At 43.8% G+C, this 22,586-nt stretch overlaps 1 protein-coding gene across 1 annotated transcript in view; it reads right to left on the reverse strand.

Annotated features, from left to right (window-relative positions):
• Window positions 1-257: 257 nt before the first annotated feature.
• Window positions 258-22,586, reverse strand: part of LOC147723958 (uncharacterized) — a 39,024-nt gene continuing 16,695 nt past the window's right edge. Inside the window, exons 3-4 of the mRNA XM_086917966.1 lie at window positions 1,486-1,787; window positions 258-1,147 (exon numbers count right to left, since the gene is read on the reverse strand). Coding sequence (XP_086774092.1) covers window positions 258-1,147; window positions 1,486-1,787 — 1,192 coding nt within the window. The remainder of the gene's footprint in view (window positions 1,148-1,485; window positions 1,788-22,586) is intronic.

Consider the following 22,586-nt stretch of genomic DNA (forward strand, 5'->3'; position numbering starts at 1 on the left):
TGATGCTGCAGAGGGAAGGAGAAGAAGAGCAGAGATAACTCAGCATTACTTTTAAATAAAGGTATGAGACAGGACAAACATGCATGTGCTGTAACTTAGGTATTTATTGTTTTTCAAATGAAAGTGAATGTGTGCTTCCATTCCAACGTATGTGGTATTTTGAAACAAAAATTTCATTTGAATAAAATCTTCAAATGTATTAATATTGTCAACCATTAACTGTTAAAATAAAGGTTCACAAAATATTCTCATATGAATCACTTTTTCCTTGCTCTTAACCCCAATGCCTTAACCTTCACAGGGTTTGAATTTTTGTTTTTGCAGGTGTCTTTGGCTACATTTCTGACACTTCTTCTTTCTGAAGGTGGTTTGATATTTACATTTGCATTGTCTGAAGAAGATGCAGGGAATGCAGACACTGGTTGATAGATTGTATTTGGGCCTTGATGGTGGTCTGAAATGGGGCCTTGCATTGATTTCATGCCACATGCCAGCTCACCATAACATTTCATCATTTCCTTTTGGAAGCCAATTGTTGTTTCAATCAATTTAGAAGTATTACTGCACATTCTGTGCATGGCTCTTGTGCTTGACTGCGTACTCACAACTGCTCTTTGCAAAACTGCACCCTGGTCACCATGCATTGCTTGACTTAGTGTCTCTATTGCAGAGGTCATTCGTTCCATTTTGTCTGAAGAGACATTGACCATGTTGACAAGTGCAGAACTAATATTGTGCATGTCTTTGGCTATATTGGTGATTTTCCCCTTGATAACCCTTATGTCCTTGCCTTGCAGGCGCTGTACTTTTAATAACTTCCTCTCAAGGACACTGCCATTTACAAAGTCATCCATTGATTCATGAGTTTGTGAAGGAGCTCTGCGACGCCGGAAGAATTGTCGCAGTCTTTGACGCCTGCCTGGGACCCTTTGTGCAGGCTCTGCATTCAGTGTTGTATTTTGAACTGCAGTGTCCACATTTTCCTCTGCCTCAGATTCAGTGTCTACCAGTCGACGCAGTCTGCGTCTTTGATTTTGTGGTTCCACAGTGGGTGAAGGTGGTGGGTCAAAGTTATTTTCTGCCTCATTTAATAAGTCTTGTGTGAAAGACTCTGCAAATTGAATAAATTCTGCATCCAAATCAGCATCTAAAAATGAGACAGTGGGAGTAACCTGTTAGAAAAATATTCCCAATGCCTGTTTTTCTTTCACAGATTAACATATGACACTGCTATATTGAGGCATGGATGACAAATTATCGTGGAAGTGAATGTACCTATTGCTAACAGTGATCCTGTTGTCTGGACAGCAATAAAAGAATATTTGTGAGGAAAACTACATGTCCCATGATGCCATTCTTTCATCTTAAATTTACAATATTTATTATGCACTTTGGCAAAACATGTACTTTTGACATTTGTAACTTTACAGATCTAATCACAAGTCATGCACTCAATGACATTATCCTGTTTTTAAAAAAAATTACCTTGACTTGTTCCAGGCTGCTCTGAGGTGTCAATGTCATACACTCCAACAACTGCTTCAGTAGGTAAAGTCCCCTCTACTAGTTCATCCCAAGGGGTAGTTGGTATGTCTTTTGGTGTACCCCCACCAGTTTTCCTTCCAGATTTGATGCGTGTCGCAATCTTCTCCTTTGCTCTGCTGCGCAAATCGTACCATCTCTTCTGGAGATTACTGATGTCTCTGTGGGCGACACCTACAGCATTGACCTTTGCCTGTATTGTTAGCCAAATTTTTCTTTTCGTTGCCTCAGGTATTTTCAGTGAACTTTTTCCAAAAAGTTGGTCATGCTTAGCTGTGACTTCTTCAATTAGAACCTCAAGTTCTTTGTCACTAAATTTGACTTTCCTTTTCCTGGGCTGCTGCTGCTGTTGCTGCTGCTGCTGCTGCTGCTGCTGGGGCTCCAAAACCACATTGCTTGCCTCCATAATCTCAAGAGAAATCAGTAACCTGTCCAGCAGCTTCCACACACTCCCCAAACTGCCAAATTCAAGTTCGAAGTAGCCCACAGGTGTCTGTCATTAGTTTCAGAGGCAGCCACACTGCAATCACTTGAGTATTCATCATGTGCGTCTTTTCCTTATTTGCGAAGTCGCACAATGCGATTTCGCACATAAGGAATCGCATTTTCCTTGCGATTCGGTAAAAATTGCGATTTTTACCGAATCGCTAAAAAAATGCGAATTAATTGATGCATCCCATTTTGCGAATTCTTATTTGCGATTCCTTATTTTTCGCAAATAAGAATTCGCAAAATGACACAATGATGCATGTGGGGGATAGTTAGCTCTGGGAGACGCAAGATGTAGATACCAAGATATTTTAAACTAAGTCTGTACACCAGTATTTGGGTCTGCCAGTTTGTAGTTCCCGCTCTCTGCGTCTCCGGCATCTTTAATGATTTGGCCCAATTCACTCGCAGGTTTGAGGCCTGCCCATATAAATAAAGCATCTGGAGAATACGTAGACCCAAACACTGTAGCTGGGAAACAAACAGCAGTACATTGTCTGCCTCCCTTCCACCTTAATCCCTCTCCTTGTGTGTCACATGTGACCCAAGTTTCTAGTGGTTCCATAGCTAGGGCAAATAGCTGTTGGTTCCTTTTTTTATAGGGAAGATAGGTGATACTGAACCATTGGCCTGCACCTGCACTATGGGCTTCCAGTATAGAATCTTCACAAGTGAGATAAATCTGGGCTCGAAACCCATGTGGTGTAAGGCTTACCACAAGAAGTCCAATCCAGGCTGTTGAACGCTTTTTCGAAGTCATTCAGGAGATGCGCGTTATCTCGACATAAGTATTCCTTATACACTATTGCAGTTTGTGCCCTACGGATGCAATGTCTAGTGCTGCAGTGAAGCATGACTCGCATTGATCTGTGTGCACCAAGAATTTAACAAGAAGTAGCCTATTAGCCAGCATTTTGGCATAGATTTTAAGCTCCCTGTAAATAAGTGAAATTGGGCGATATGACGCACAGCTGTCAGGAGGCCACTTGGTGCAGTATTATTATAGTCACTAGGTCTAGATCATCAGGCAGATGTCCTTTTTCAATGGTTTTGTTGAACATGTCCATGAGAAGCGGAAGAAGTAAGCATCCTGAGTTTTTTATAGTACTCCACGGGGAAGCCCTCCTGCCTTGCAGTTTTGCCTGTCTGCATGTCTGAGAGAGTGGTGTTGAGCTCCTCTGCCATAAGGGGTTGGACAAAGTCTGTTCTAGCCAATGACAACAGTCGCTGGAGAGGCGGGTACGCAATGAGTGGGGGCATTGACTCCCTGGTGAGCCTTTCCCGTCTGTTATATAGAATAGCATTATATTTGGTAAATGCATTTGGTATCTCTCATGCCCCCATCCTCCTGTGACCAGTTGGGTCAGTGACCCATGGAATTACCCTTTCCGCAGCTCTGTGTGTGGCCAGCCAGCATAACAGTTTACTGAACTTTTCGCCCCACTCGTACACTCTATTAGGCATAGTGATTCAGCACTGTTGTGCTTCATTGAGGTTGAGCTGTCGCAAAGCCAGTTTATCGACTACGAACTTGAGCCCTTCCTTTCTACTCCCCTTTCTCTCTAAGTATGCAGGGTTCCAGGTCCTCCACTTGCTGTGCCAATTGTCAGTCTTTGGCCCTGAAGTGCAACTTTGCAACTCCTTGCATACATGCGCTGTTGGCCACCCCATAAGGTACAGGGGGAGCCTACAGTACCCATGTTTAATTCTAGAAAGGTTTCTAACTTGTTGAACAGGTGGAGGGCTATGTCCCTGTTCAACAGGCACCTAGCCCCCAGTCTCAATACCGTCCTGTGTTCATGGTCAGGACCACCAAGTTGCAATACTACAGGTGAGTGGTCCGAGATCCCACTCTGTAGTGTATCGGCTGCAGTGATATGTAGAATGTCCGCAGACAGCATTAAAAGATAATCTAGGCGTGAGCGCGTTTTGTGGGCCGCTGAGGTGTGTGTGCAGCCTGCCTTGCATAGGTGCCAAACACACCAAGTATCACAGAGTCCTAGGCTCATAGCCCAGGCTGCCAGGAAGGTCACCTTTCCAGGAGCCCTTGAGCAGTCGATATGTGGGACCATCACCATGTTAAAATCCTCCCCTATAATGGTACCTCCCTCTGGGAATACTAATGATATGGTCTTAAGCATATCCAGCGTGTCCCCTGGGAGTGTCAGAGGGACTTTCACACTAACTAGATTGAAGATCTGCCCAGCAAGCACCCCTTCTACTGTGACGTACCTACCCCAAGGTTCGGACTCCATTTGGGATACCATCAAATGCATCCTCTTATGTAAAAGAATAGCTATCTCGTGACCCATGGGTATTGCCTGCATGAAACACTCTGTCATATCCATATCTAGCTAGGCAAGGGTATTTACTGCCTAGGAGATGGGTCTCCTGTAGTTGACGCATTTCTGGGCCCTGTCTCTTTATGTACCCAAGGACTGCGCCCCATTTATTAAGTTCAAGCAGTCCATTTATGTTCCACATCATAAACTTGAGTCCTTGCCCTGGTTCTTACCAGTCATGATGCCCTGTCCTCTCACTTTATTAACTGTTTGGAGACGCCTGTTTTGTACTTTCAATTCATTGTGCGAAGTTGTGTAACCTGTGAGCAACCAGGCCATCAGACAGCTAGGTTTGAGAAAGCTCAGGCCTCCAGTGCTCTTGAGAGTGCTAAGTGAGGCTGCTCCCTCCAATCTTGGTGCTGCTCTCATACTGATGAGAGCAGCACCAGGATTGATTAGGGGAGTTGGCTCGGCTCTGCGTTGGAGCCTGTCTTGAGAGAATATTGAAGGAGGACGAAGTCGCGTAGCGCAGGAAGTTAGGTGTCATTTTTTTGTGTCACCCGCACCGCCACCCTCAGTACGTGCCAACCACCATTGGCAATCAATGTATCTACTGCTTCTCAGTGCCCCCCTTCGCAGGGGAATAGACCACTATCCAGCAGTCTATGGCAGGTCCAGCCTGCTCTGGCACTATTGTTTCATGTTTCTGACTCTCTGGAGAGACCGCTTCTCTGCTGGCTAAGAGTGACTTCCTTCCCAGCAGTAAAACGGTTGCTCGGGGCACTGACCTGCATGTCTGATGGCCGCACAAACAGCCAGGCCCAAATTCTGGCCCTCACAGCAGTGGCCCTACCTAGTCCGTTGGAGGAAGGCCACAGAGACCCCCAATTGTCATCTCCCAAGCTAATAAGGGTTGTCTGGGGGTGGGGGGGGGGGGGGGCACGACCCATATCATGTTCCCCCAAAGGTGAGATTCCATCTTCTACCATGCTGTCTCTTCTGTGGCCGCATTTTTCCCAATCTGTCCCAGCTCTCAGAGCCGCATTCGCTGTTAAGGGTTTCTGCTGAGGGCCAGCTGCAGGGTTGGATTGGGATTGAAAATCGGCCCGGGCACGCAAAAAGAAAATCGGCCAACATTTGCATAATCACTCCTCAAATCACTTCTATGGCATAATCATATAAAAAAAACTTTAGGAGGGGGTAAACAAAAATGCACGTGTTAGTTTACAGTGGTGAGACAAGTTAGGCCACTTCTACTCAGGCCCTCTGCCCCCGCTCAGTATGTGCACACATTAATGGGCCGTCCAGCGAGACAAAGGGTGTGATACCTTGATAAACGGAGGTAATGAGCGCCAATCCGCCTTTAGAAAGGCCACTCAGACACCTACTGGGCCGCTGGCAGTATTCGAACAATAGAGACAGTGCCCAAATGGCCACCCCAGACTGCTACAAAAAGAGGCCCACAACAGCACTCGGACACCGGCCCCTCAGGCATTGCCCGAATGCCCCCGTTACCAATCCGACGCTGGCCAGCAGTGCTGTCGCCGAATGGTTGCCCGGCTTACCTACAAGACCACAGAGGCCGACAACTTCCCCAGCCTCAATAGCAGCCATGCACCTCTGGGGGCCGTTGCTACAATGTGGATCTTCAAGTGGCTGCACGATCCAGTGCTCCGCCTGGTTGCTTCTTCACGGAACACCGCCTTGAGCTCTTGCAGCTCGCCTTTCGATCTGCTTAGACCAGGTGGTCTCCCAGCAGCGTCCGGCCCTCTCTGCCCAAACTTGGTGTGTGCGCGGTACCATAGGAACTTTTCTAGGCCTGACTGCCTGTACAAGCTGCCTCGCGGTCTATCTGGCCTTTCCAGGGACGGCAATGAGCCTGCTGTCTGTGTACTTCATGTGTCACTCATGTGCCTGAAACGCCCCCCTACAGTTGATCCCAGCCCTTACTGCAGTCAAGCCATGGGTCTGCAGTGCTAAAACTCAAGCCATCAAGAGGATGAATGTTGATTTTATGAGCTAGGGGCTGGGAGCTCTCTATGAGTCATCCGCCATCTTGGTCTGCCCGGCCATGCCCTCCTTTATGTGGGATTCTTAAAACGTTTGAGGACCATTTTAAAATAACTCTATGTTTGAAAACAGCATCTGTGATGTGAACTTTTAATTTGTGTCAATAGTTAAATAAAACATGCTCATTGCAAAGGAGGAATAATTCCTTCCAGTGTGTCTGAATTCCATTTAAGATTTTAATATTTTTGTTTACTGCTGCAGACAAACCACTACCCTCCTATTTATCAACGAGAATGTTTACACTATCTGGGTAAATAAGCCACATCTGATTAAAACAAGATGGTGACCTAGATTTTGAAAAATGGGTGAAACATCACTGTGATGTTGATAGCTTTCAACCTGTTGAGCTTAGAACATTTTTATGAAAGCTAGATATTAAGGAGCAGATTGTACATTATTTTCCAGTGAATCAAATTCATATGAACTCGGATAAAGGAGCGGCTACAGATTCACATTCCTATACGGTCATGTTTCTAGGCCAAGATGTTTTGCTTCTTGCATACTGAAGTGTTCCTCATCGGTATACAGTCTGAATATGGAGTCTTTCAGTTGCTTCACTCTGAGGACCTTATTTATGAGGCCTTACACCGCAGTTGCGTCACTTTTTTGTGACTTTGTGTCGGTGTAAACAATGCGCCACACTGCACCATATTTACAAAGTGATGCTTCTAGGTAGATGCATCACTTTGTAAACCGCGGCACCACATTATACCTTACGCAGGTATAATGTATGCAGGGTAGGCGTTCCCCCAGAGAAAAGGCTCGTAGAAGTGGCGCACTGCGCCACTTCTATAAGTTCACTGTGTCAAATCCTTACTCATGCTTCACAGCAGGCGTACGGTTTGACACAGGCCCTTTTACAGGGGAATTGCCCATGTGTGATGCAACATTGCAACTCCAGCAATGCGTCATTACTGCGCCACAAGATACGTCAGGATTCCTGACGCAACTAGTCAATCCTTGCGACATGAAGTGCCATACAGTAAATATGGGGCATCCAAGGTGTTGCAAGCAGGGCGCAATAAAAATTGTTGCATCGCTGTTTTCAACAAGCCATGCAACACTTTTCATAAATGAGGCCCTAAAACCTTTAAAAATGCATAACATGCAGTAGGCATTTTCACTTCTGTCCTTACCCCATCCAGCCGAGTCCATTTGTGCTAAATTCTAAGCTCCACCTGGCTTTTTATTATCTTTTGCCACAGTAGTCTGCCTTTGGAAACGTGTTTGTCTCCCAGTACTGTGATGACGATTTCCATTATATTGGCTCTTTTATTATTAATACCACCTACATCTGCCCTGTTTATCTCAGTCAGTATCAATCACCTTTCTGCTTCTAGAAATTGATTAACTGTACAAAGTTGAATTCAAGTATCGCTCACCAGTTCAAATGCTTTTTGTGAGGATTCAAGAGTGTCTCTTAAAGCGCCCCGCTCCTCTCTGTTATCTGACTCCTCACTAGAAATGTGTTAAATATTATGGTTGTGTTATTAACAACTATATGCTGCAGCTATACTTAAATTCCTGAGTTGGTGTTGGTAGCCTTTATCGACTTAGAAATTTGGATAAAGCTACAGATAAACGCAAGCTGAAAGGCTAATTATTAGTAGTTCATTCAACTTATTTGAATTATTGACTCATAGATGGAGGAACAATTTATCTTTAAGGCATACAAATGTGATAATAAGTCACCAGAAAGCACCAACGATGCTATCAATGTATATTTGTTTGTGATATGGTGCGAACAGAGAGTGTTTGGAGAAAGTGTTACAACTCTATACAGTAAATTGCAAAGAATAAGAATAGTCAATCATGAATCAGTATTTTGGTCCATGAGCAAGCAAATGAGTCAGACCATCGTCAAGATTATAGATATCTCATAATATCATTCATAGTCCCCGACAGAGATCAATAAATTACAGTTAGAATTGAATACCAGAGAAGGAGACCGTAGAGAAATCATAGTTACATAGATTTTTACCAAGAAGGTTTCTAGTAAAATGAGATGTAGAGAGTGCATCACTGGACTGAACAAAACTAACAAAATTCACATATTTAAACATCTGTCGCAATTTGTAAAGGAAATTTGCAAAGAAACTTTGGGGCAGATTTACAAGCCCCTTGCGCCTCTTTTACGCCGCCGTTGCGTCACTTTTGTGACGCAGTGGCGGCGCAAAAGATGCGCCATGGTGCGGGGTATTTACAATGTGACGCATCTGGGAGATGCGTCACGTTGTAAAGCCCTGCGCCAAAAGGAGGCGTTCCTGCGCAGGTGGGGGGGGCGTTCTGGCACAGGAACGCCTCCTAAAAGTGGCTGAGTGAAATCTACAAGATTTCACTCAGTCACTTTTAGGCCAATGCTGCGTCACAACCCTGCGCCTGCTTGAAGCAGGCGTAAGGCTTTACATAGCATTGGACAGATAGGGCCCCCAAGAGCATTGCTGGAGCTGCGTCGCGCTTGCGACACAACTCCAGCAATGCGCCGCCGTCATGGCACAGATGCGTCACGCATCTGTGCCGTTTTTACCCCATGGTGCGCCGCATTGTAAATGCGGCGCACCATGGGTGGCGGAGCTGCGCGCACAATAACTGGCGCATCCCTGGGGATGCGCCAGTTATTGTAAATCTGCCCCTTTGTATATTTAGAAATTCAACAAGAACTACATCATTACATTCAAAAAGAGACATGAACCCACTTACTCACTGGGAGATTATTATGGCAAGTAAGTACCCTGGTACAGGATGCTGGGGCCTGCTTTAAGTCGTGCAATCTGGAATAGAAGGATGAAATAAGGAGTCACACTGTAAACCGATTCAAAACTGAAGTCGTAAATTGCTGAGCAAAGCAGAAAACAGTCCTGAGAGCCTTTATTCAATCAAGCAAACATCTTAAATTCAGGTTTTGAGTGAGAGCAAGAGGACTGAGCTTGAGGTACATAATACTTATAGTGAAAGGCTCCTGCTTGATGCCACTGCAGTAATAAATCATTAACTCAACTGTAGCACCTATGGGCCCGATTCACAGAATGAACTTAAGACTCAATCCTAAATTTACTACTATTTTGGTATTCACAGAATGCGCTTACTACTTTTGGCATTCACAGAATGCACTTACTACTTTTGGCATTCACAGAATGAACTTACTACTTTTGGTATTCACAGAAGTTAGGATTTTGTCTTAAGTTTGTCTTAAGACAGACTTAAGACAGACTTAAGACAAACTTAAGACAGACTTAAGACAGACTTAAGACAAAATCCTAACTTCTGTGAATACCAAAAGTAGTAAGTTCATTCTGTGAATACCAAAAGTAGTAAGTGCATTCTGTGAATGCTAAAAGTAGTAAGTGCCTTCTGTGAATACCAAAATAGTAGTAAGTTTAGGATTGAGTCTTAAGTTTATTCTGTGAATCGGGCCCCAGATGCGGAGGCAAGGTCAGATATTATAGTTACAATTTACCAAAATGTTTGGGAAGGCAGGGGCATATTTACAAGGGGATATCACCACCAGAACGCCACTTTTTGTTACGTCCTGGTGGCGATAACTCCTTCTCCTTCTTTACAAAAACAGTGTTAAGCCACTTAACGTGGCTTAACGCCACATTGAGACCCCTTTTTACGTTTCACTTATTGTGAAAAGGGAGTGCAATGGGTGTTGCAGTGGGCGTTCCGCCGCAACACCCATTGCTTTTTGATGCTGCTCCAGATTTACAAGGATGGGGCAGTGCCAAAAACTAAGGCCAGGTAAAACGTGATTTTAGGATGGCAATACGAGGAGAAATTAATAATTTCTCCTCATATTGCCATTCTGCATCACACTTAGAAAAAATAAATTGCCTTTAAAGATTGTTTATGTGCAGGAAGGTGTCCCTTCCTGCATATAAACAATCGCCCCTGTAGTGTAGACACTCTAGCAACATGACACAAGGGTGCATGCGCTAGCGCTAGGTAGCTTTTCTAGCACCACCGTTAGGTTTAAACACAGGGATGCACCATATTTATGTATATACGGCGCATCCCTGCATTTAAAAAATGTTGGATCGTGATGTTACCAATTTTGGAGTAACACAGCAGTCCGACATTTTATTGTAAATATCCCCCAGTTGTCTAGTTCATCTCTTGTGTCAGCATTAAGAAGGTGTTCCTGTAGTAGTCATTGTTCTGACAAACTTCATCACACTGTCATCAATATACACACAGCAATAGCCGAATCACTGGAGTCCTGTCAGCTCCAGTGTCACCATTAAAGCACAGCTCATAGCTCTTTTGCACAATTTCACTCTACTTCCAGGCTCAAGGTCCATGATGAAGTGAGATGCTGTTTCTGTCTGACAAACACATTCTACAAAGAGATGAGACTCCCTCAGGCTTAAGGAACACTTACCATCTCTCCTTGACTAGGTGGTCATTGCCAGCTCTGATTGTTCCTCTAAGGACCACAAAGGTAATAATGGTGGTTGAGAGCTAATCCTCTTGTAATAGCTCATCGATGCGGGAGTTATTTCTGGGCTCCTAAGAAATGGCACACGTGAATCACAGGAAACCCTACATTCTTCTATGAAATATATTTAATGCGTTGCTCACTGCTTCTATTGTGGACTAAGAGATCCCATTTCACTCCCATAATCATGCTTATGTCGGGTTCCAAACACAGACGTCTTCCTCTTCCCCTTATAATTCCTTGGGTTATCAGAGACAGCATGAGAGATCCAGAATTCCCGATCACACCCCATATCAGTATCCTTGAGGTCAAGGGCCCTGAATCATTTCGAAAGCTGGCACACCCACATTCCACATATTCACGGTATGGATCTGCTGTCAGAACATAGGCAATCTGATTGGAATGACTCAAAAGAAAAACATAGAATTGGGTCTCTAGAAGTAAAGGGTTGTGGGCTCTGGGAAGCCCTCAATCAACCTCTGAGGGTGCAAACAAACCTGCCTAGGGTCCTAGAGGGTCTTGCTGCTAATTTCAGGTGCTAATTGCTCAAATTTGCATTAACGTAGGTGCACACTTTGTACCTAATTACATAGGAATGCGGGAGTCACATGCAACTAGAGTGTGTTATTCCCCTTTTCTGCTTGCAAAATAGTGTGTTTAAACTGTTTACTTCCGTGATTTACACAAGGTTTCCATAGCTGCAAATCACGGGAGCAACCACGTGTGTTTTTCTCACCAAGCTAAATCCCGTTTTGAAAGAAATCGAGAGTTTGTGCTCAAAACTTGATTTGCTTGCTCATTGCAATTAGGGCCTGGTTCTTTCAAAAACACCCAAAAGTGGAATTTCTTTAACAAGCCTTCTAGATTCTAAAGACATAGTGATCAAGTAAAGCTGACTAGAGGCAGAGAATTTCTAATTAATCGGCCTTCAAACTCCTTTTGGCCCGCAGCATAGAGCCTACTAATACCTACTTCACCACTCTCAGTACTAACTACTATCCAATCAAAGATAAAAACATAACCATCCCGTTCCTCATGCAGATGAACATGATTGATCAAATACAATTATCTGAATTATATTTGCTTCTCAGCTAAGATAATACTCTAAAAATACTTGTACATACCTACGTACACGCATATACAAATACCGTCTCTGCACATAAGCAATATTGCCTAAGGGGCAGGGCAGTCCATGGTAGTTACTGACCAGGGTGTAAACATGAAGTTCCAAAGTGAAGCTGAGGGCCCTTTTCTAACCTGTCAGTGGCTACCTGAGAGTGCCCTAACACTTGGATAGTATTGCTATTGTAAAAGGTGGGGTGAAGTTCACAAAATGTTTGTTGTATGGAATATTTTCATGGGGCTATTTTTAGTGAAAAGTTACAAGAAGCATACCGGCTGGATTTATTCTTTTGCTAATAAAGTTCTACCATTCTTGATACATTGAAATGTATTGAAGTGAATGCCTGGCTTTAAGGGTAAAAAAGGAGCATATTGAAAGGGTAATAAGATTTTAGTCAAAACATAAGTTAGTTGTTGGTGGTATTGTATGACCTCTAGGAATTGTGGTGAGTTCTTGAGGTGAATTTAGCCTGTAAAGAAATGCTGATCCCCTGCTAGGATTTGATGACCCATGTTTTCTCTCATGATTCCCTTATGGAAATTATGGAAGTGCTCCGCAAGCTAAAATGAGAACAAATGTTCTATAAATTCACAAATAACTTCATCAACAGTGAGAGAAAAATACACTAATATGCTGAGTAGCATGTGTACTTCCAATAGTAGCAGCGGTCTGTCAGTTGATTTCCCAGTGTTAAACTGCAGCTTCATGACAGAGTTGTAATGAACAGCTATAGTACAAGCATTCTATATTCAAGATAAAATTGAGGCTCTCCTGAGTGCGATTTTGCTGAAATTTGGAGCTGTTGACTTTAAAGTCTTTCCTATGGGAAGGCTGAGGTAAATGATCATGGATGTATTAATGCCGTGGAAAAAACCAAGTGTTTTAAAATGTGAGGGAAGGTATGGATATTAAATCATTTATGAATGCAAATCTTCTGCACACGTATGACAATTACAAACATGAGTGGTACATTTATAGATCACAATTAGTTTTTCTTGTGCTTTTTAAGGTTATTTATTAAAGTTCTTCTGTAAGCGAAGTCCATTCTGCACTTCACTACTCCTGATTCTTAGCCAACACGTTTTGTCCCTGTTACATGGGATTACCTTGCAACTTCTTCAGAGCTAAGGAAATATACAAGAATACTTGTTCGTATGTACATGGGTCATTTGTTAATTTATATTAGAATACTGTCATAATGAGTCAAGTGACATAAACAGGCCTTTGTTCACTACGGTGTTTGTTCGTGGAAACCCATGTGAAGAATAGCATAGAACAGTCAGTTGCACATTCATATTGCTTGTGAAGCAGTCTATATATGGGGAAATCAACCATTTGCTTGTAATCCTAGTCATCAAAACCTGTTTAAAACCACAATTGTTTATCCTGATTTCCTCACTGGGAAGCTCCTCAGGTCGGCAAGGTGCAGTTGTGATCATGCATTCGTCAAAATTATGCTTATTAAAATATTTTGCGTAGTGCACCCTCATGTTGTCAAGGTTAGGTGCTGGCATGCTGAATACGATGTGTATTCACACTATGGGGACATTCCATATAAGTAGATAAGATACAATACCTATGAGCTATTGTTCTGCATTCTGTCCATCACCTGTGGATTTTGCATTAGAGTAAATTGCAGAAGCTCCATTAGGAATACTTTCATGTCCTCCTTGTATTCACTGGATAACAATGCTTTTTCCACTGCTTCAATGCCTTGCCGGTGTGGAATAGATGTGTATAGCGCCTTCACATCAATGGTCGCCAATATTATATGTTGGCCTTCTGTGATTTTGATGGTGGATAGTTTATTGAGAACGTCTGTGGTGTCTTTGATATATGACTTGGTGGTAGTCACACATGGTTGTAAATATTTGTCTAGGAACTTCCCAATAGGCTCATGTACGCTTCTTCTAGTCGACACGATGGGTCGACATGGTGGTCTATGCGGATCTTTATGTACCTTAGGTACCATATAGAAGCTTGGGCTCACTGGATTCTCTTGTGTGAGGTATTTCCTCACTTTTTCATGTATCACTCCTTTGTCAATAGCTGCCTGTAGTATTAGCTGTAAGGTCTTTTTAATCTCATTGGTGGGGTTGAAATCCAATTATATGTAGATGTTATCATCCTCTAGGTGACTCTCAACTTGTGTTTCATAGTATGTCTTGTTTAGTGTTACTAGGGCACCCCCTTTGTCTGCTTTTTGGCACGTCACTTGATCGTTGCAAGCTATGGATTTTAATGCTCCGCATTCTTTGGCTGTAATGTTCTGATGTTTACTTTTTTTTGTGTGTTAAGTTTGGTAATGTCTTTTCTGCATAGTTGTTCAAACAGCTCCATGGTCTTACGGCTCATGGGAGCCATGTATGTACTGGTAGATCTTAATCTCTTTAGTTGATCCTCTTCTTCTTTCCGAGTTTCTGTTGAGATATTGTAAAAAAAAATCTCAGTCTGAGCTTCCTTGTTAGTTTAAAAAGACTTACGTCCAGTTCTAATGTATTGGTATGGGCTGTAGGGACATATGATGTGCCCTTCTGTAGGGTTTTCAGCTGTATTTCGGTTAATGGCCAATCTGAAATATTAAGGACCAGGTTGTCTTCCCCTATTTTTTTGTTTTGTCTTTTTTGGCGGTTACTTTCCTCGTTTGGGGGGGTGCCTTGTCTTTTTCTTTTTCCTTGTACCCTCCGGGGTCTCCCCTTTCTTCGTGGCCTCTTTCTAAAAAAGGCACGCTGGATGATGTGCTAGCTGGTTCTTGTGGTTTTTGAGTGTTGATTGATCGCGATTTATGGGTGGATGATCATTCGCTCTCCGTAGATGATGTATCTGTTTTCGACGTGTATCCTTTGTTTTGTCTCTTCCTTGCATATATGTCCGCCCATGTATATACTTCTTCCAGTTTGTAGTCAATGGTATCTCTTCTGTATTTTCTGATCTTTCTATCATTGACCTCCTGTGTATGTTTTAATAATTGATTATTTATATCTTCCAAAATTTTAGACATTTCCTCTGATGTGATTACTTTTTCCAAATCCTGCTTGGCTTTATCTATTTCCATTCTTAGTTCATCCAATATTTTAGAGAGTTCCTTCTATAATTAAGAGTATAAGATCCAAACTACATTTATTGAGGATTGTGTACCATTTTTCTGTGGATTGTTTTGAATTCTTGCAAAGCGGAGGTTTGAGGGATATTCTGAGGCCTCTCGGAATCCTCTGAGCTTTGTGATATCTTATCATAGTGCTCGCATGTAGGCGTTGGTTTATTATCTTTCTAGTGAGATACATTAATTGCTTCAGATGTTGTTCCTTGGTCTTGGTGGTGGCAAATTCAGTGGTTTCTTCTTGTATTAAAGAGTAGATGCGTGAGCATGCTTCTTCAGCGAATGCGAATGTTTCCGCTCTAATTTCTCTGAGATGTGTTACCTCTTCGTACTGCATGATGTACGGTTGCGCGAGCTCCGACTGGTGAGTAGGAACTGAATATATATTTTTGGTAGTGGTCGTGCACAGCATTTACGTAAACAAAGTTAATTAAGTCTCCTGTGCTCCTGGGAATCACTCCCCACTCAGGAGTGTAGGTCAAAGTATACTGTAGGTGGCAGCCCCAAGAATCCTTGGTCTGTCTCCCTGGGCACCAGGTGGAATGCTGAGCTCCCAGCTAAATTTAAAAATATATGTTACTTCACTCCTTTATGCTTGAGTTTGTAAGTTTCTTATTTATTCATACACAATGTTGTATTCACAAGATTATGCTGGTTATCCCCAAGATTGGGGATAACCAGCACGCGTAAACTTCTTTTAAGAGCATGCTGCACTCTATTAAGATTCGGAGATAATAACAGCTACAAGCTGGACCAACATGCGACTTCTGGATTAACTGACACGCGATAGTTCTTTTTCTCTTTTATACCGTAGTCACCGTTAACCACTGCTAGCGAACAACTAAACCAATCACAGTGCTTTTTTAAAAAACCGCCGCAAGAATACCAATTTCTAACCTGCGTAAGCATAACCATATTACTAACGAGCACAATATTTGCCACAACGTCGATTAATAACATCAAGGCACAAAGCACATGACGAACTAACATAGAGACACAGCAAAGTTCGTAACTATGGACAGTACAACATGAGGTTAACAGTATTTGTTGTAATATACTATTAGCACACAATGCGGAGTAGAACACCCGGGCGGTAGAGGCATATTCATAAGGTTTTCTAGATGCTTGAACAAACGTAATTTCTTTCATAGATATGTCCCCTGACGAAGGCGTACCACGCCGAAATGCATTGGGAAGGGAACAATTGTAGTGAAATTCACGTTGTATGAAAGAAAGAATGATGCATTTTTGATCATGAAGTAATGAAACATGACTACCTGATGTGAATACAACATTGTGTATGAATAAATAAGAAACTTACAAACTCAAGCATAAAGGAGTGAAGTAACATTTATTTTGAACTTAGCTGGGAGCTCAGCATTCCACCTGGTGCCCAGGGAGACAGACCAAGGATTCTTGGGGCTGCCACTTACAGTTTCTCCATTAAATACATTACCCGGATCTTGTAATACAGTTTCACTGACTATTCAAAGCATACAACTTTATAGAACAAACAATACAGGCTGAGCTGGTCTGGCATATATACATATAGGGCCAGATGTATGAAGCTCAAATGGGTTCGCAAACGCCGAAATTCAGCGTTTGCGAACTCATTTGACCAAATGGTATGTATGTAGCAAATTTCAGTGCAAAATAAGGAATCGCAAATTTGCGATTCCTTATTTTGCGATTGCATTTAAGGAGTCAATGTATGATGCAAAAAAAAATTGCTAATTGTCCCTAAGGAATCGCAAATTACCACCAACTTCAAGTTGGTGGTAATTTGCGAATTTCTTGAAAAATTCCCATTTTTGCTTTTTTCAAAGTGCCATGTGATGCACATACATGCCCTTAGGGCATGTATTTGCACCACATATGCACCCATGCTTATTTCAGGGGTTCAACAGGGTGTCCACCCTTGAAATTATTCTCAATTTGCGATTCGAAAATTGCGGCTCGCAAATTGAGAATAATTTCTATGGGCCTCCTGGCCCATAGAAATGAATGCAAAAATTATTCCTTAATTGCGATTAGCAATTTGCTAATTGCAATAAAGGAATTTTAAGAAATCGCTAAAAAATACCAAATTTCTACATACATACCATTTTGCAATTCTCAAATAGCGATTCCTTAAAAATCGCTATTTGAGAATCGCAAAAGTGTATCTTGATACATCTGGCCCATAGTTCCCATCAGAGACGTACTTTTAGCTGAGCTGGTTATAGTACGAAGCAGACCCTATAACAATACATATATAAGTTGAGAGACACAATATCTTAGAGGAACCTCGTTAGGAGCAAAGCTGGTCAGATTATTATTGTGTTCAGTATCACCCACTTGGGACATATTATACTTTTTAGTTTTTCTCCCACTAGACCTATTCACATGGCAAACATTGTGGTTTCTTCATTAGTAACATTACCCGAATCTTGTAATAAAAATTCACTGAGTATTCAAAGCAGACAACTTTATAAAGCAAACAATACAAGCTGAGCTGGTCCGGCATTTCTTATATACATATAGACCCTATCTGAGACTTGCTTGTAGCTGAGCTGGTTATAGCACAATGCAGATCCTACAATACTAATTTTATGAGGTGAAAGACACATGTTCTTGGGGGAACCTCGTTAGGAGCAAAGTGAGTCAGATTATTACTGTGTTTAGTAACACCCACTCACAACATATTATACTTTTTACTTATTACTTTTCCTCCCACTAGATCTATTCATATGAAACAGAGAGCGTAGGGATTTTTAGTCCCAACTCACATGCTATGTATAAATCATAAAAAGGTGACATGGAAGCTCTTTTCTGTGTTTTCATGTCCCATGTGTGGCATGCTAGTGTTCCTTATCAATGTTAAAACATATAGGTACACTTTACATTCAGTAATGCTACTCCTCAGATTCAATGGCCACATAGTCATCCCTGCTGTTATCCTGTTGATATCATGGTTGATGAGAATGCAAGATTCCGTAGCATGCTAATCTCCCAAAAAGTACTGCAGCTCATGATCGGTGTTTAAGCCTAGTTCCACACTCCTGAGCCTCATGATCCATAGGGTCTCTCTTCTCCTGAGAGATAACTCCCTATTGCCCCCCCTTGGTCCCTGGGTATGACATCAAACCCATAAATGAAGAAAGTTCTGTGGTTGTCTTGAATCTTGCATTCAGCTATATGTGTGGCTGTTGGGTATCTGGGGTTCCCTTGTTTGACAGCCCTCATGTGTTCCCCAATACGCTCCTTAAGACTTCTGATAGTGCTACCAATGTACCTCAGTTTGCACTTACACTCCATTGCATACATCACAAATTTGGTGTAGCACGTGATGTTCGTGTCAATTTTATACATCTTGTTAATTGGTCCAGAAAATTGTTTTTTCTTGTCTGAGGCCCATCTGCACATAGTGCAGTCGCCACATTTAAACAAGCATTTGCAATGCAATAGGTGTCGCATTTTTAAAATTTTGATCTATTGGTATTGTAAATGACAATGCCTTTTATTATTACTGGTTTCTGAAACACATACATGAAACGCATTGTTATTAACAATGTCGATAGCTAAAATCTCTCAAATGCCAGACCAATTGCATTGCAGAAACATGTTTATCTTCTCTCGAGGGCTCCTGCACTTTATCACGCAAGCTGCCAAATGACATCTGCATGATTAAATGAGCAGTAGCAGCCCCAGCCTGCACCGTTTGGTCATTCCCACTGCCTGCTGCCGAAAAATGGAAAGAGGCTGGAGAGCACAGTGAAGGTAGAGAAATGAAATGAGTTGAGGTTTGAGTTTGAGTGGAGGTTGAGTGATTTGTCGAGAGTGACACGACTTCCAGTGCCGAAGCCGGGCTTGGAATCCAGGCCCCAAAGTCCCTAGAAGCATCTGCTGCAATCCGAAAGAAAGCAGCTAATGAAAGTGTTAGGCTTTGTTATTCGAGACGTAACGCCTAACAGTACAAGAATATGCAAGGGAGGACTGGGGCTTGCTTGACTGAAATGTTGTCTCTTCCTTCAATGGAAGAAGGATGCGCATGTCTCCACATCAATAGGAGCAGCTGCCCTTGACACGGTGGAGAATAATATAGACACTTTATTGACTGTGAATTAATGCCTCTGAATGCGAAAAGGTTGCACAACAGGGAGTGTGGAAGCGTATAAATGTAAACAGTTTCCCGCATGGGTGGCCCTATCACCTCATACTTTACTCCCTCCACACTGTAATCACCCCACCTCCAGGAGACACAACGCCCTATTAAATGAAGTCATTAACCAGACAATGTTCACATCAAAAGTGAAAGAACAATGTTGAAAGTCAAGGAATTTGCCATTTCACCAGTGCAATTAAATGTGCACATTTCATGCATATAATACAACACATCTATGAAGTTGAATTATTTTGAAACAGTAATTATTTGCGAGAACCTGTGTGCGTGTGGTTTTTGTTTGTGTCCCTGCCAGGCATCGAATCCAAAGCATGCTGGAATAGCTATGGAAAGACGCCTAAACATGCTTGATTCCTATCAAAAGAAGCCCAAAGCTAGGAAAAGGTAAGGATAATAAATGCAAGCAGCAGCAGAAAGTAACAATCGTAAAGAAGCTGAAGAAATACTTCATTGCGGGCTCATGCTGCATTTAAAGGGCATTTACGTGATTCCTGTGCCAGTGACTTTGCTGCTTCCGACGCTATGGCGTTTGTAACCAGTGGCACTGCTGTTTTTAGGTTTCGCCCTGGCCGGAGCACACTGCGAAGCAGTGCTCCGCCCAGGCGAAATCTTATGTCCTACAGTATGGGGCTTCGTCCCGCCTCTGTCTTCCATTGGCTAGCTCCATAAATGGAGGCTAGACATTGGAAGAGATTGGCTGTCAGTCACTATTTCCCCGTCGGAATGCGATTCGGGGGCGTTTCCGTGTCTTTTTTTAAGTCCCACCCTCTCCTCTTCCCATTGGCTGGAATTTTACCTTCCAGCCAATGGGAAGGGGAGACCACGATAGATAAGGGACTGCCCGCACGTCGAGCGTGATGGTTGTTTACTGCCTTGATCTGTGTCTTGGTGTAGGGCTGGCAATGTGTGTTTACTGTTGCTTGTTATTCTATGAGTTGTTCCCTTTACCCTGCCGGGTTTCAGTGAGCTACACACTTTGCACACACTCTACCCTGGACAAACACGCGGCCGCGCCCACACTCTCTTCCAGATTTCCTAAAAAGCGCCTCGACGCCTCGTCTGGGGTAGGAAGCGCTATATAAATACGGTGACGGCTAACATTCCTCCAGACAGAGACGGTGAGCAGAGTGAGGACTGCTTTCACTTTGCACACACGGTGCTTTCGACGCCGGGCACCGGCTCAAGGCCCGGCCGAGCCCGCCCCGGCCTGCCCCTTCCAGGCAGGCTGCCATGTCGCAGCCACCGGAGGCCTCTCTGAAAGGCGCCGACACAAAATGCACATTGAAGACCGAGGCAGCCGCGCATGTCCGTCCACGACAGGAGCAGCGAGCACCGCTGGGGAGACCATTCAAGGCGCTGACAAAGGCCCAGCATGGGCACAGGGAGGCGGGGGCGCCCCGCGCCCCTCATCTCCATCTGAATGCAGGGGCACCAAGGCGGAGAGCGGCCTTCCAAGCGAGGGCGGCCAAACACGGTGAAGGAGGAGAGGACGTGCTGCCCAGATGAGCTTGGAGGGTGGAGGTGCGTGCTAGGCACGGAGGAGAGGGCGTGCTGTCCAGATGAGCCTGGAGGGTGGAGGTGCGTGCTGGGCACGGAGGAGGCGAGGGCGTGCTGCCCAGATGAGCTGGGAGGGTGGTGGTGCGTGCTGGGCATGGGGAGGCGGGGGCGCCCCGCACCCCTTATCTCCATCTGAATGCGGGGGCACCAAGGGGGAGAGGGGCCTTCCAAGCGAGGGCGGCCAAACACGGTGAAGGAGGAGGAGAGGGCGTGCTGCTCAGAGGAGCTGGGAGGGTGGAGGTGCGTGCTGGGCATGGAGGAGAGGGAGTGCTGCCCAGATGAGCTGGGAGGGTGGAGGTGCGTGCTGGGCACAGAGGAGGGGGCGTGCTGCCACTGCTCAATTTGTAAAAAATTAAGTCCCGGTGCTCAATATTTTTCTTAGGAGGCTGCAGCCACTTCTTCCAGTTGTCCACCCAGCTGTATTCCTGGCACCACTCAATTGTACCATTGTCGTAGCCATATGATGTTGTTCTTGACTTAACACTACCACGCAAAACTACTTTCAGAAAAATAAATAATTTCATGTTTTTGCATCAGTTTCTCGTTTACAAGCCTTGGAAGTACGGAATGTATCATTCTCAGAATGATGAAATGCTGAGTTGGCTTTTCCGAAAATGAACTCACAGATGTTCGCAGCTAGTTCTTAACTGGCTTATCCCTCATAAGAAAGTCTTTGTAGCATAGTTCAGATGTACGATTAAAGGTGCCTTGTGATGACATCATAGCACTGAGAGTATGACATGCTATGGCGAGGCTGCAGTGTTCAAATAGGCACCGCGGCTATCCTCACATCACATGCTTTCCAGGGCCGTGTTCCGGGTCCAAGTCAGTGGTGTAACACATAAGCCCCCGTGGTGCAGGGTGAGGGGGGCCTGCATGCTCCATGGGGGCCCCCCTGTAAATGTAAAGGTACTTGTATAGCACAAGACTACCCAGAGGCATCTCAGCACTTGTACGAATACCGCTGAGGAACGCTTCCTGGCCTTTCCCTATGAAGTGCCCACTCCTGGGCACCCCCAAGGTGAAGCCAGGCATCCAAGCGCTGCTGAGGACGTTGTGGAGATTAAGCAAGCTATTGCCCAGAGTTGCAGAGTGGGACCCATGATTAAATTATCAGGTCCGGGAAAATTGAGTCCAAGAGCCGCCATGCAGGAATAGAACCCTGGTCCCGGGCCAGACCTCTGCATCAGGGTCTGCCGCTCTAATCGGTGAGCCACACTTCTCCACGACTTTGTACTTTATAGGGGGCCCCCTCAAGTTTCATTATCCCACAGCTCCTAATACCATATCAGCTGAACTCTTTCAGCAAAAATGTGGATTCCACCAGCGCACACTTTAAAACCGCAGGGATCTTTTGAGGCTGCACCCTCTACCGCCGCTGAAAGGCTTGCGCGTGATCATAAAACAGACTCACACATTGTGCATTTAGGAGTGTGTATTTGAGTACGTGTTTATAGATAAAGAGAAACATATTTTATTATAGTCTCTTTAGTATTGCCAAAGTTGGTCTGGTCCCTAACTTGTGACTGTATACAGCACTCGCAGATGCAGCAGACTTTGCCATTCCATAGAGTAGTAAAATTAGGCGTTGCTACCATTTAAGTTAGGGCCATTCCTTTTGTTGACCTCTAAAGAATGATTGATTCAACACGAAAGAGCAGCCTCAAGAGTTTAACACGTATCTCAGCTGAAGACACCAGCCCAGCAAACGTATCTTACAGCGGATGTAAATAAGTGAACAATACCGAAACTGAAATTATTTTCTACCCTCAGACCTACACAGCCTCCATTGATAAGGCACACGATATAATCGCACTGCTAAA

Source organism: Lissotriton vulgaris, chromosome 4_1, assembly GCF_964263255.1.
Source record: "Lissotriton vulgaris chromosome 4_1, aLisVul1.2, whole genome shotgun sequence".
Lineage (NCBI taxonomy): Eukaryota > Metazoa > Chordata > Amphibia > Caudata > Salamandridae > Lissotriton > Lissotriton vulgaris.